Genomic DNA, 14844 nt, shown 5'->3' with positions numbered 1-14844 from the left:
ATGAAGATCAAAGGTTAGTGATTAATTCTCTCTATTTCTGCTTTTTGTGACTTCTCTTTGGCTGGAAAATGGCTGTATGTTTTTTTGTGACTAGGCGCTGACCTAACATAATCGTATGGTTTGCTTTCACCGTAAAGCCTTTTTGAAATCAGACACTGTGGCTGGATTAACAAGAAGTGTATCTTTAAAATGGTGTATAATACTTGTATGTATGAGGAATTTTAATTATGAGATTTCAGTTGTTTTGAATTTGGCGCCCTGCAATTTCACTGGCTGTTGTCGAGGTGGTAGCGTCCCACATATCCCAGAGAGGTTTGAATGACCTTAAATGTTATTACATCAAATATTGCACTATAATATTTACATTAGCCAACTGATATAATTCAGTTGTAACTAATACAATGTAAGACTTGGCATATTGTGTGTGTGTAGACCTGCGTACCTCGGAGGAGTCGTTGCTGAGGACACGTGCTGCAGCGGTGATGACGTCTCCCACCAGCATGGTGAAGCCAGGCAGGCCCAGGAAGAAGAAGCGCGGGGAAAAGGAACGGATCACCGTGTTCAGAATGTCCTGGGAGGGATCACACACACACACACACACACACACACACACACACACACACACACACACACACACACACACACACACACACACACACACGGTTATGGTCAATGGATTGATTGGTTGAACGATCAGTAAAACACACCTGTTTTCTAAGCAGGTTGCATGTATTTCTGAGTGTATTGTGGGGAATGGACAGGCACTGAGCTCTGGAAAGGAACGATAGCATAGTAGTCCTTCCCAAATTAGCATAAATATGACAACAGTGCACTCGGGAGAGCACAGAATTTCACAGTCCATCTTTTACAAAACAAAAAATGAGATTGGGAACGAGGTGGAGGAGGAAAAGAGAGGGGAATGGGAGAAAGAGGCAGCAGATGGGTTGATAACAGCACAAAGGAGGGAGAATGGTGGAACAAAAGACCAGCAACTTTCCACACACACGTAATTAAAGCCAGGGATAAGGTATTGTTCAGGTACACAGTGCGCTCTCTGTGCCAGATGGATGCTGACATTAAAAAGAGGGATTTCTCTATAGTACAGCTACAGATAGTACAGCTCCATAATAACAATGGTCGACGACCATCTTATTACCCTGATGGCTAGTCAAAGTACAGTCATGTTGCCTTAAATGTCAGGAGTGAACTGAAATTCTTTATGAGATAAGAATGGAAAAGGCCTACATAAGGGGAGACCGGTTTGCCCGCTTATCTTTGGTAAGCCAGTGTGTGTGTGTGCGCTAGAGGTCGACCGATTAATCGGAATGGCCGATTAATTAGGGACGATTTCAAGTTTTCATAACAATCGGTAATCGGTATTTGCCGATATATATATTTTTTTACACCTTTATTTAACTAGGCAAGTCAGATTAAGAACACATTATTTACAATGACAGCCTAGAAACGGGGGTTAACTGCCTTGTTCAGGGGGGATTCGTTTTTGCAACCTTCGGTTACCAGTCCAACGCTCTAACCACCTACCTTACATTGCACTCCACAAGGACTAACAGGCTGACTACCTGTAACGCGAGGGCAGCAAGAAGCAAAGGTAAGTTGCTAGTTAGCATTAGACTTATAAAAAAACGATCAATTTTAACATAATCACTAGTTAACTACACATGGTTGATGATATTACTAGTTTATCTAACGTGTCCTGCGTTGCATATGATCGATGCGGTGCCTGTTAATTTTCATTGAATCACAGCCTACTTCGACAAACGGGTGTTGATTTAACAAGCGCATTTGCGAAAAAAGTACTGTCGTTGCACCAATGTACCTAACAGGAATATTTAGACTTAGTCACCCGTTAGATAAAATACGGAACGGTTCCGTATGTCACTGAAAGAAAAAAACTTTTGTTTTCGAGATGATAGTTTCCAGATTCGACCATATTAATGACCCAAGGCTCGTATTTCTGTGTGTTTATTATAATTAAGTCTATGATTTGATAGAGCAGTCTGACTGAGCGGTGGTAGGCAGCAGCAGGCTCGTAAAAGCATTCATTCAAACAGCCCTTCGCTCTGCTTCAAGCATTGCGCTGTTTATGACTTCAACCTGGGTGGGCATAATTTGTGGAACATTCCAACAGGAATCTATTCCAAAAACTTCGTAAATAACAAGGTTTCCAAAAAACAACGCATACAAAGTTGTATAGCGGCAGAATAAGATACGGGGTAGGGAGTGGTCTATTTCATTGCGTTTTTCACTCATCACGTTTATTCCGAAAAATGTCTGTCCTCACATGTCTGTTTGCCTATGGACAAACATTAAGAATAAGCTACGTGGTGAGTTGATGCCTATTCGGCAGCTAGTTAGCTAGGTTTGTACGCGTTGCTACTTTGTATGCGTTGTTGGTTGGCAACCTTTTACTTTACTTTTTTTGGAACAGATTCCTGTTGGAACGTTCCACAAATTATACCCACCCCTTCAAGCCTATCAACTCCCAAGATTAGGCTGGTGTAACCGATGTGAAATGGCTAGCTAGTTAGCCGGGTGCACGCTAATAGCGTTTCAAACGTCACTCGCTCTGAGACTTGAGGTAGTTGTTCCCCTTGCTCTACATGGGTAACGCTGCTTCGAGGGTGGCTGCTGTCGATGTGTTCCTGGTTCGAGCCCAGGTAGGAGCGAGGAGAGGGACGGAAGCTATACTGTTACACTGGCAATACTAAAGTGCCTATAAGTCAAAGGTATATGAAATACAAATCGTAGAGAGAGAAATAGTCCTATAATTCCTATAATAATATAATAACTACAACCTAAAACTTCTTACCTGGGAATATTGAAGACTCATGTTAAAAGGAACCACTAGCTTTCATATGTTCCCATGTTCTGAGCAAGGCACTTAAACATTAGCTTTCTTACATTGCACTTTTACTTTCTTCTCCAACACTTTGTTTTGCATTATTTAAACCAAATTGAACATGTTTCATTATTTATTTGAGGCTAAATTGATTTTATTGATGTATTATATTAAGTTAAAATAAGTGTTCATTCACTATTGTTGTAATTGGCATTATAAAAAAAATAAATTGACCGATTAAATCGGTATCGGCTTTTTTGGACCTCCAATAATCGGTATCGGCGTTGAAAAATCATAGTCGGTCGACCTCTAGTATGTGCGCGCACAGACAAAATCCAGGCCCGGGAACACCTGCCTTCTGGGTAGCTGTAAATGTGTGTAAATCAGGTCGTTCAAACAGTGGCCGTGTCTCCCCGAGTCCTAAACCCCAGTGCACCTCAACAAAACACCCGGCACACCTCCACCCCCACACTGCCCCTACCAACTCACCCACCCGCTACATTAATCACCTCAAATTAAGCCTTTGTAAACACAGAGCAGGGGGAACAAAGGAGGAATATAAAAACAAGCAGGCAATAAGGAACAAGTCAAAACATACACAGCGCGGGCAGAAGACAAAAATTGGTTTGAAGCATTAAGGCTTGGAGGCCCATTTTACCATCATTTCTGACGTAATTGACCTCTGAAAGGCGTAATGTGCGAACAGTCTGTGGTAATTAGCTGCCAACAAACTGTCGACTGATTGCCTGAAATGAGCATTTTAAGGCAAGTGACAAACCTACAAAGCATTTCCATTGTGCATGTAAGTAGAGGGAGCTGGTTGTGAAATGAATGTGTGGTAGTAGAGATGGGAATTGGTCCTGTGTGGTGGGGCTGAGGGTTGGCAGTGGGATTGGCCTGCTCTGCTCAACAAAAGGTGCATTAACACTACCCCGACAGGAGGCTTCTTAAAACCCTTTCATTCTGCCGTGTTGAAGGCACACAGGAAATGAGCCTCAGTCTTTACAGTGCCTTTAGAAAGTATTGACACCCCTGGACTTTTTCCACTTTGTTGTGTTACAGACTGAATTAAAAATGTATTACATTTAGATTTTTTTTTGTCACTGGCCTACACACAATACCTCATAATGCCAAAGTGGAATTATGTTTTTACAAATTAATTACATTTACATTTTAGTCATTTAGCAGACGCTCTTATCCAGATCGACTTTACAGTAGTGAATGCATACATTTCATTTCATGCATTTTTATTTTAATAAAAAAAAAAAAATTGTACTGGCCCCCCGTGGGAATTGAACCCACAACCCTGGCGTTGCACACACCATGCTGGCATTGCAAACACCATGCTCTACCAACTGAGCCACAGGGAAGACTAAATAAAACATTTAAACTTTAACGCTGAAATGTCTTGAGTCGATAAGTATTCAACCCCTTCGTTGAATACTTATAACAACACTTTTTGCATATAACAAAAATCGCAAAAATTCAAATAGTTTGCCAAATGTAAGTTTGTGACAAAACAAGCAAGCAGTGTAGAGAATCACTGTAACATCTAAACTACTGGGAAATATCTTTCCAATAACCAAAAATATTGTATTTTCAGCTGATGTGCAAAACAAAATTTAAGAACAGGAAGCATGAAAATAGAGCACAAACAGATCTACCTCTTCCTAGACTTGCTGTCAATGATAGATCTATACCTCACATTTTTTGTTGATGTTGTCACTTTTACCCCTTTCTCACCCCAATTTCGTGGTATCTAATTGGTAGTTACAGTCTTGTCTCATCGCTGCAACTCCCATACGGACTCAGGAGAGGCGAAGGTCAAGAGCCCTGCATCCTCTGAAACACAACCCAATCAAGCCGCACAGCTTCGAGAAACAATGCCCACTTAAACCGGAAGGCAGCCGCACCAATGTGTCAGAGGAAACCGTGCACCTGGCGACCGTGTCAATGTGCACTGCGCCCGGCCCGCCACAGGAGTTGCTAGTGCGAGATGGGTCATCCCTGCCGGTTGAAACCTCCCCTAACCCGACGCTGGGCCAATTGTGCGCCGCCCAATGGGTTTCCCGGTCGGGGCCGGCTGCGACAGAGCCTGGACTCGAACCCAGAATCTCTAGTGGCACAGCTAGCACTGCGATGCAGTGCCTTAGACCACTGTGCCTCTCGGGAGGCTATACCTCACATTTCTATGTGAATTTGGTTAGGTGGCCCAAAAAGTAACAAACTGCAGCTTTAACATGATTTTTGAATGACTACCTCGTCTCTGTACCCCACACCAAGGTTCCTCAGTCGAGTAGTGAATTTCTAACACAGGTTAAACTACAAAGACCAGGGAGGTTTTCCAATGCCTCACAAAGACGGGCACCTATTGGTAGATGAGTAAAAAAACAAAAACAGACATTGAATATCCCTTTGAGCATGGTGAAGTTAATAATTACACTTTGGATGGTGTAGCAATACACCCAGTCACTACAAAAACACAGGCGTCTTCCTAACTCAGTTGCCGGAGAGGCCTCATGATTTCACCATGAGGCCAATGGTGACTTTAAAACAGTTAGAGTTTAATGGCTGCGATAGGAGAAAACTGAGGATGGATCATCAACATAGTAAACTCAGCAAAAAAAGAAACGTCCTATCCCTGTCAACTGCGTTTATTTTCAGCAAACTTAACATGTGTAAATATTTGTATGAACATAAGATTCAACAGACACGTGACTAACATAAATGGAATTATGTGTCCCTGAACAAAGGGGGGGGGGGGGCAAAAATCTGTAAGTACTGCAGTGCATCTCCTCCTCATGAACTGCACCAGATGTGCCAGTTCTTGCTGTGAGATGTTACTCCCCTCTTCCACTAAGGCACCTGCAAGTTCCCAGACATTCTGGGGGGAATGGCCCTAGCCCTCACCCTCCAATCCAACAGGTCCCCGACATGCTCAATGGGATTGAGATCCGGGCTCTTCGCTTTCCATGGCAGAACAATGACATTCCTGTCTTGCAGGAAATCACACACAGAACGAGCAGTATGGCTGGTGGCATTGTCATGCTGGAGGGTCATGTCAGGATGAGCCTGCAGGAAGGGTACCACATGAGGGAGGAGGATGTCTTCCCTGTAACGCACAGCGTTGAGATTGCCTGCAATGACAACAAGCTCAGTCCAATGATGCTGTGACACACCGCCCCAGACCATGACGGACCCTCCACCTCCAAATCGATCCCGCTCCAGAGTACAGGCCTCGGTGTAACACTCATTCCTTCGACGATAAACGTGAATCCTATCATCACCCCTGGTGAGACACAACCGCGACTCGTCAGTGAAGAGCACTTTTTGCCAATCCTGTCTGGTCTAGCGACGGTGGGTTTGTTCCCATAGGCGACGGTGAAGTCTGGTGAGGACCAGCCTTACAACAGGCCTACAAGCACTCAGTCCAGCCTCTCTCAGCCTATTGCGGATAGTCTGAGCACTGATGGAGGGATTGTGCGTTCCTAGTGTAACTCAGGCAGTTGTTGTTGCCATCCTGTACGTGTCCTGCAGGTGTGATGTTCGGATGTACCGATCCTGTGCAGGTGTTGTTACACGTGGTCTGCCACTGCGAGGACGATCAGCTGTTGGTCCTGTAGCGCTGTCTTAGGCGTCTCACAGTACGGACTTTGCAAATAATTTCCCTGGCCACATCTGCAGTCTTCATGCCTCCTTGCAGCATGCCTAAAGCACGTTCACACAGATGAGCAGGGACCCTGGGCATCTTTCTTTTGGTGTTTTTCAGTCCGTAGAAAGGCCTCCTTTAGTGTCCTAAGTTTTCATAACTGTGACCTTAATTGCCTTCCGTCTGTAAGCTGTTAATGTCTTAACGACCGTTCCACAGGTGCATGTTCATTAATTGTTTATGGTTCATTGAACAAGCATGGGAAACAGTGTTTAAACCCTTTACAATGAAGATCTGTGAAGTTATTTGGATTTTTTATGAATTATCTTTGAAAGACAGGGTCCTGAAAAAGGGACGTTTCTTTTTTTGCTGAGTGTAGTTACTCCACGATACTAACCTAAATTACAGAGTGAAAAGAAGGAAGCCTGTAAAGAATAAAAATATAAAACATGCATCTTGTTTGCAACAAGGCACTCAAGTAATACTGCAAAAAATGTGGCAAAGCAATTCACTTTTTGTCCTGAATACAAAGTGTTGCATTGGATTTGCTCCAAACATATTACTGAGTACCACTCTCCATATTTTCAAGCATAGTGGTGGCTTCATCATGTTATGAATAGGCTTGTAGTCGTTAAGGACTGGCCGTTTGGTAAAAAAAAAAAAAAACGGAATGGAGCTAAGCACAAGCAAAATCCAAGAGGAAAATCTGGTTCAGTCTGCTTTCCAACAGACACTGGGAGATAAATTCATTCAGCAGTAACCTAAACTAACCTAAAACACAAGGCCAAATCTACACTGGAGTTCCTTACCAAGAAGATAGTGAATGTTCCTGAATGGAACTTACAGTTTGTACTTAAATCTGCTTCAAAATCTATGGCAAGACCTGAAAATGGTTTGACAGAGCTTGAAGAATATAAAAAATATATATATTTTTTTTAAATGGGAAAATGTTGCAGAATCCAGGTGTGGAAAGCTCTCAGAAAGACTCACAGCTGTAATTGCTGCCAAAGATGCTTCTACAAAGTATTGACTCAGGGGTGCAAATACTTATGTAAATGAAATAATTCTGAATTTCATTTTCAATAAATAAAATATATACCGTATATTTTGTCATTATGGGGTATTGTGTGTAGATGGGTGATAATATATATATTTTTTCATAACTTTTCAATTCAGGCTGTAAGAACAAAATGCGGAATAAGTCAAAGGGTATGAATACTTTCTGAAACCACTGTATTAGAGTTTTATTTTTTATATATGTTTTACAAATGTTCACATTTTTCTTCCACTTTGACAGTTTTTTTTTGTCAATGATCTACACAAAATTCTGTCACAATTTTAATCCCACTTTGTGAAACAATTTTTTTGGGGAAAAAGTCAAGGGGTGTGAAAACTTTTTAAAGGCTCTGTACAAATGGAATGAAATACACTGCTCAAAAAAATAAAGGGAACACTTAAACAACACAATGTAACTCCAAGTCAATCACACTTCTGTGAAATCAAACTGTCCACTTAGGAAGCAACACTGATTGACAATAAATGTCACATGCTGTTGTGCAAATGGAATAGACAACAGGTGGAAATTATGGGCAATTAGCAAGACACCCCCAATAAAGGAGTGGTTCTGCAGGTGGGGTCCACAGACCACTTCTCAGTTCCTATGCTTCCTGGCCGATGTTTTGGTCACTTTTGAATGCTGCCGGTGCTTTCACTCTAGTGGTAGCATGAGACGGAGTCTACAACCCACACAAGTGGCTCAGGTAGTGCAGCTCATCCAGGATGGCACATCAATGCGAGCTGTGGCAAGAAGGTTTGCTGTGTCTGTCAGCGTAGTGTCCAGAGCATGGAGGCGCTACCAGGAGACAGGCCAGTACATCAGGAGACGTGGAGGAGGCCGTAGGAGGGCAACAACCTAGCAGCAGGACCGCTACCTCCGCCTTTGTGCAAGGAGGAGCAGGAGGAGCACTGCCAGAGCCCTGCAAAATGACCTCCAGCAGGCCACAAATGTGCATGTGTCTGCTCAAACGGTCAAAAACAGACTCCATGAGGGTGGTATGAGGGCCCGACGTCCACAGGTGGGGGTTGTGCTTACAGCCCAACACCGTGCAAGACGTTTGGCATTTGCCAGAGAACACCAAGATTGGCAAATTCGCCACTGGCGCCCTGTGCTCTTCACAGATGAAAGCAGGTTCACACTGAGCACGTGACAGACGTGACAGAGTCTGGAGACGCTGTGGAGAACGTTCTGCTGCCTGCAACATCCTCCAGCATGACCGGTTTGGCGGTGGGTCAGTCATGGTGTGGGGTGGCATTTCTTTGGGGGGCCGCACAGCCCTCCATGTGCTCGCCAGAGGTAGCCTGACTGCCATTAGGTACCGAGATGAGATCCTCAGACCCCTTGTGTGACCATATGCTGGTGCGGTTGGCCCTGGGTTCCTCCTAATGCAAGACAATGCTAGACCTCATGTGGCTGGAGTGTGTCAGTAGTTCCTGCAAGAGGAAGGCATTGATGCTATGGACTGGCCCGCCCGTTCCCCAGACCTGAATCCAATTGAGCACATCTGGGACATCATGTCTCGCTCCATCCACCAACGCCACGTTGCACCACAGACTGTCCAGGAGTTGGCGGATGCTTTAGTCCAGGTCTGGGAGGAGATCCCTCAGGAGACCATCCACCACCTCATCAGGAGCATGCCCAGGCATTGTAGAGGTCATACAGGCATGTGGAGGCCACACACACACTACTGAGCCTCATTTTGACTTGTTTTAAGGACATTACATCAAAGTTGGATCAGCCTGTAGTGTGGTTTTCCACTTTAATTTTGAGTGTGACTCCAAATCCAGACCTCCATGGGTTGATAAATTGGATTTCCATTGATTATTTCTGTGTGATTTTGTTGACAGCACATTCAACTATGTAAAGAAAAAAGTATTTAATAAGATTATTTCTTTCATTCAGATCTAGGATGTGTTGTTTAAGTGTTCCCTTTATTTTTTTGAGCAGTACATTTCACAATTTACTGGTCATTATTGTATGAGACTGAAATCCTAGCATTACTTTAAGTTCTGATCACAGAAAGTGTCCAGGCTAATACATAGACCCCTCCTGTTAATCTGTCAAGGTGGAGGGGTCCTTTTGAAAGGTTTAATCATCAACTAAGCCGCTGAGGTTTTCAACCGTCAAATTTGCCCTCCCTCTCCGCAGGCCTCCGTTACACAGATGAAACAGTCCCTGTTTTCTCTTCACTGATAAGTTGAGGTGAATAGAAAAACCTATGGTTCTGCATAGGGAGAGCAGGTGTGAGAGAGATGTTTACTGACTGGCTCACACCCAGCAAACGAAACACATGGTTCATAGAAGGCCCATTTTGATGCACAAAAATAAACAACCCTTCACATTAGGCTAATGTACATACAGCACTCTTAGAACATAGATTACTACCATTGGTCCAAGGCCATGCCACTGTAGGCTCAGTAGACTGAGACAGAGAAAGCCTGGACAATACCATTGACCTTGGCAGCCAGGAGGTGTACACTCCTTCACAGCCCCTCCTTTTCAGTGAAAAACGTTGCCACGTTATATTTGCAAACGTGCAGTGCTTTAAAAAGTACTAGACAGCCCATTAACCTGTTGGGGATAGGGGGCAGTATTTGCACGGCCGGATAAAAAAAAACGTACCCGACTTAATCTGGTTACTACTCCTGCCCAGTAACTAGAATATGCATATAATTTGATTTGGATAGAAAACAGCCTAAAGTTTCAAACTGTTTGAATGGTGTCAGTGAGTATAACAGAACTCATATGGCAGGCCAAAACCTGAGAAGATTCCAAACAGGAAGCGCCCTCTCTGACCATTTCTTGGCCTTCTTTGTCATCTCTATCCAAAACAAAGGATCTCTGCTGTAACGTGACATTTTCTAAGGCTCCCATAGGCTCTCAGAAGGCGCCAGATTGTTGAATGATGACTCTCCAGTCTCTGGCTGAAAAACAGTAGCGCATTTGGTAAGTGGTCGATCTGAGAACAATGAGACGGATGCGCGCGTGCACGAGAAGAGTCCATTTTACTTTCTCTGTCTTTGAACGAAAACGACTCCCGGTCGGAATATTATCGCTTTTTTACGAGAAAAATCGCATAAAAATTGATTTTAAACAGCGTTTGACATGCTTCGAAGTACGGCAATGGAATATTTTGAATTTTTTTGTCACGAAACACGCCGGGCGCGTCACCCTTCTTTACCCTTCGGATAGTGTCTTGAACGCACAAACAAAACGCCGCTATTTGGATATAACTATGGATTATTTGGAACCAAAACAACATTGGGTGATGAAGTAGAAGTCTTGGGAGTGCATTCTGACGAAGAACAGCAAAGGTAATCCAATTTTTCTTATAGTAAATCTGAGTTTGGTGAGTACCAAACTTGGTGGGTGTCAAAATAGCTAGCCTGTGATGGCCGGGCTATCTACTCAGAATATTGCAAAATGTGCTTTCACCGAAAAGCTTTTTTAAAATCGGACACCGCGATTGCATAAAGGAGTTCTGTATCTATAATTCTTAAAATAATTGTTATGTTTTTTGTGAACGTTTATCGTGAGTAATTTAGTAAATTCACCGGAAGTGTTCGGTGGGAATGCTAGTCACATGCTAATGTGAAAAGCTGGTTTTTGATATAAATATGAACTTGATTGAACAAAACATGCATGTATTGTATAACATAATGTCCTAGGAGTGTCATCTGATGAAGATCATCAAAGGTTAGTGCTGCATTTAGCTGTGGTTTGGGTTTATGTGACATTATATGCTAGCTTGAAAAATGGGTGTCTGATTATTTCTGGCTGGGTACTCTGCTGACATAATCTAATGTTTTGCTCTCGTTGTAAAACCTTTTTGAAATTGGACAGTGTGGTTAGATTAACGAGAGTCTTGTCTTTAAAATGGTGTAAAATAGTCATATGTTTGAGAAATTGAAGTAATAGTATTTCTAAGGTATTTGAATATCGCGCCACGGGATTCCACTGGCTGTTGACTAGGGTGGGACGCAAACGTCCCACCTAGCCCAGAGAGGTTAAAAACAAAGAAATTTGGCCAAATATGTGGGGAGCGTAGGAGTGGGACAGAGTAGACTAAAGAGAGAAGAACATTAGATTTGGAAGGATACTGTAGGGAGGGTGGATAGAGCGGATAGAGCAGGGGTCAAACGTACAACATACACAGGAAGGGTCCAATCTGGTGGTTTGGGGGGGGGGGGGGGACTCAATATATTTTAAAATGACTAAAACCAAATCAAAAGTGTGTAGCGATAATGGACCTATAATTATACCGTTTCTTGACTTGACTTTGGCCAGCTCACTAATGATCATACAAATTAAGCTAGACAGTCAGGGACGACGGGGAGTATCGACACTTCCAAAAACGACGGATAGAGGACTATCTTCAGCAAATTGTGACGGCAAGGAAATAAACAATATGAGTTTAACATCCCTGGGATATAGGGAGGGGGATAGATTAAGAGACACGTTCTTATGTAAAGCAGGCGTGCGGCTGGGCTGTCCCTCCATTGAGTGGCATTAGGACTCTTTCTCTGGCCAGTTTGAGCACGCTCCAGCGCCCAGCCAGCTCAACACTAGCGGCCCGGGCCCCATATTATATTTAGGCACAACAAAAGCTGGAAAGGAGAATGCCACGCTGTCCCTCTGCACCGGCCCCCTCATTTCTCTACAGCGCGTTCCCAAGGACCCCCCTCTCCTCCACAGTCTCCCTCCTCCTGGTCCTCTTCAGCCCCAGCCAACGTGTCACCCCAACGGAGTGCAACAGACGTCAATCCTTAATTAACCACGTATACACGGCAGGAGCTCAAACATTATTTAACGACATGGAAAACATTCTAATAAGCTTGTCGCTCTGCCAAAGCGCAATATAAACCCGTGGGCAGAGCATACACGCACAAAACAAACTAATTTATTCACAGTCCCCCCCCCCCCCCCCCCCCCCCTCCTCATCAATCTCTTTCTCTCTCCCTTGCCTGTCTTTGTTTTTTGTGTGCGTGTGGGGGGGGCTCCTGTTTTATCCCCCCTCAGCAGGCCGGACTGGACCTCCGCCAAATGTGAAGAGCAGCCAGCCAGCTAGGCAGGGAGTGGCTAGCTAGAGGAGGACCATGCTGAATTGAGAGGAGACAACATGCCAAAACAGTGTGCCATCACAATCACCACCGGTTGGCTGTTCTCCCGAAGAGACAGAGAGAGAGGTCTAGAGAGATCCAGCTGAGAGCTGAGTAGAGGACACTTAACTACACTGATCTGAACCCAGGTGAGCCTTACCTACGGGCAATATAATATAACTTCACCAACTATCTTCACATGTACCTCAGCCAGTCCAGATTAAGTTAGAACGGTAAAGGTTAGGTATACACAATGTCATCATCAGCAGGACATATGTCCACACATGACAAGACATGACAACAAACGTGCTATGTACCGGCAACCGAGCATCTCATCATTTTCCTCCTCTATCGAGAGGACCATGGAACAAAGCTCAGATGCCTTTGATGATAGCCCCATCTAGTGGTTATGAGTGGAAGTACAGCGACAATGCAACAGATCCCAGCTGTACAGTTTATTGGCAGGTGGCTGCAAGAGCAGTCCCATTCGCTTGTGTTTGACCGTGGCTCCCTCTTCTGGCCTTAGTTACTGGAATCTACATCAAGAAAAGCACATGAACACAGGAGAATGACAGCACAGTTTTGGTGCTCTCAGAGTTTTAGAGGCAATGTGTCAAACACTGTGGCTCTTCGTCAGGCTTCCTCTTGGCCTTACCTGTCTCACATGACCCCCTCCTACTGACTAGATAAAGCCTGCTTAGGATAAAACAGAAAATTACCTGGTCCACGCTGGTGAAGCCTTTGTGCATGACGTGGTAGAGATGGACCAGGAAGTCACTGTTGGGCAACACATCCTGGTTCCTGGTCATCATCTCACAGATGAGTTTATAGGCCTGCAGCTTACCCGCCTTGAACTCTGCAGGCAGCATGGTGGCCTGGGGGAAGAGGGAGAGGAGGACAGAGGGAGAGAACGGGAGTGAAGGAGAGAGGTAGAAGGGAGAGAGACCAGGTCACACGGTTATAGCCACATGCATGTCTTTGATAATTCTTAGTTAGGTGATGCGTGTAGAGGCAGTGGACCTCTGAACCGCTGAGTCACCTTGAAGAGCCAGGAGGCCAGCATTCTGAGAGGAGGGATGAAGACAGGCCGGGGAGGAGACGACTGGTTATCCACACTGATGCCCAGGTTGTCCCGGATCTGCAATTAGGGCATGACCGCATTAGCCAGACTGAAAATCTACAGAACAAAATATTGACTGAGACAAATTTACAGTACATGACATGTCATCAGGGCTGATAAGAGTGTTTGAAGGCTGGGCAGTGCTTACCTTAGCCAGTTTGTGCCAGAGGTTGTAGAGGTAACTGAACATCTTGGCGTGGATCCTGGGGCAGCGGATGCTGTTGACGTCCCCCAGGATACCCAGAATCCTTCTCCAGAGCACAAAGGCAGAGTCAGCGTGCCAGCCGGTCAGGCTCCCGCCTGCGATGATGCTGACATCATCAGTCAGACACTCACGGCTGTCTGCAAGACCAGATAGAGCAGAGAGAGAGAACTCTGATTTACTACTGTATAAACTCTATAGTATAACACTAGAACTCTGATTTACTACTGTATAAACTCTATAGTATAACACTAGAGCTCCAGGCCTGTCCACACCCCGGACACAGGTGATTCAACACAGAGGTTGATTTTTCCCAGTCACCAGAGTCACACACAGCTGAACACACATGTGATGGCTGGGTATAGGATTAACACAGTGCAACACGGAGGGTGGTGGGCAGTTCAGGCTAGAAAGGGGGTGTGTAGGGGCAGTAGCAGTACCCAGGTCCTGAGGCATGTGTAACACAGACTGATGTATGGTGTCCTCCAGCAGATGGGGGCAGTCCCGGCACTCAGTGTGCACGAGCAAAGTTGGTGAGGCGGGGGGGTGCTGCTGGTGGTGGGACAGGGGGGCTGCTGGTGGTGGGACAGGGGGGCTGCTGGTGGTGGGACAGGGGGGCTGCTGGTGGTGGGACAGGGGGGCTGCTGGTGGTGGGACAGGGGGGCTGCTGGTGGTGGGACAGGGGGGCTGCTGGTGGTGGGACAGGGGGGCTGCTGGTGGTGGGACAGGGGGGCTGCTGGTGGTGGGACAGGGGGGCTGCTGGTGGTGGGACAGAAAACACTCAGGACAGAAAACAAGACGACAACCAGAAGCCAGTGGAGCTTGACGGAGCACAATCACATGACAGAGGACAGTGA

The 14844-nt window shown here is 45.0% G+C and overlaps 1 protein-coding gene across 3 annotated transcripts in view; it reads right to left on the bottom strand.

Annotated features, from left to right (window-relative positions):
• The window catches only part of ralgapa2 (Ral GTPase activating protein catalytic subunit alpha 2), a 150485-nt gene that overhangs the window by 70691 nt on the left and 64950 nt on the right, over positions 1 to 14844 (bottom strand). For all 3 annotated transcript variants that reach the window (XM_014210399.3, XM_014210401.3, XM_014210400.3), the window contains 4 exons: positions 13934 to 14127; positions 13705 to 13803; positions 13385 to 13540; positions 443 to 571 (listed from right to left, as the gene is read on the bottom strand). In XM_014210399.3, the coding sequence (XP_014065874.2) occupies positions 443 to 571; positions 13385 to 13540; positions 13705 to 13803; positions 13934 to 14127 (578 nt within the window). The remainder of the gene's footprint in view (positions 1 to 442; positions 572 to 13384; positions 13541 to 13704; positions 13804 to 13933; positions 14128 to 14844) is intronic.

The sequence above is a fragment of the Salmo salar genome, chromosome 09 (genome assembly GCF_965601325.2).
Source record: "Salmo salar chromosome 09, fSalSal1, whole genome shotgun sequence".
Lineage (NCBI taxonomy): Eukaryota > Metazoa > Chordata > Actinopteri > Salmoniformes > Salmonidae > Salmo > Salmo salar.
This window is presented reverse-complemented; position numbering and strand designations above follow the sequence as displayed.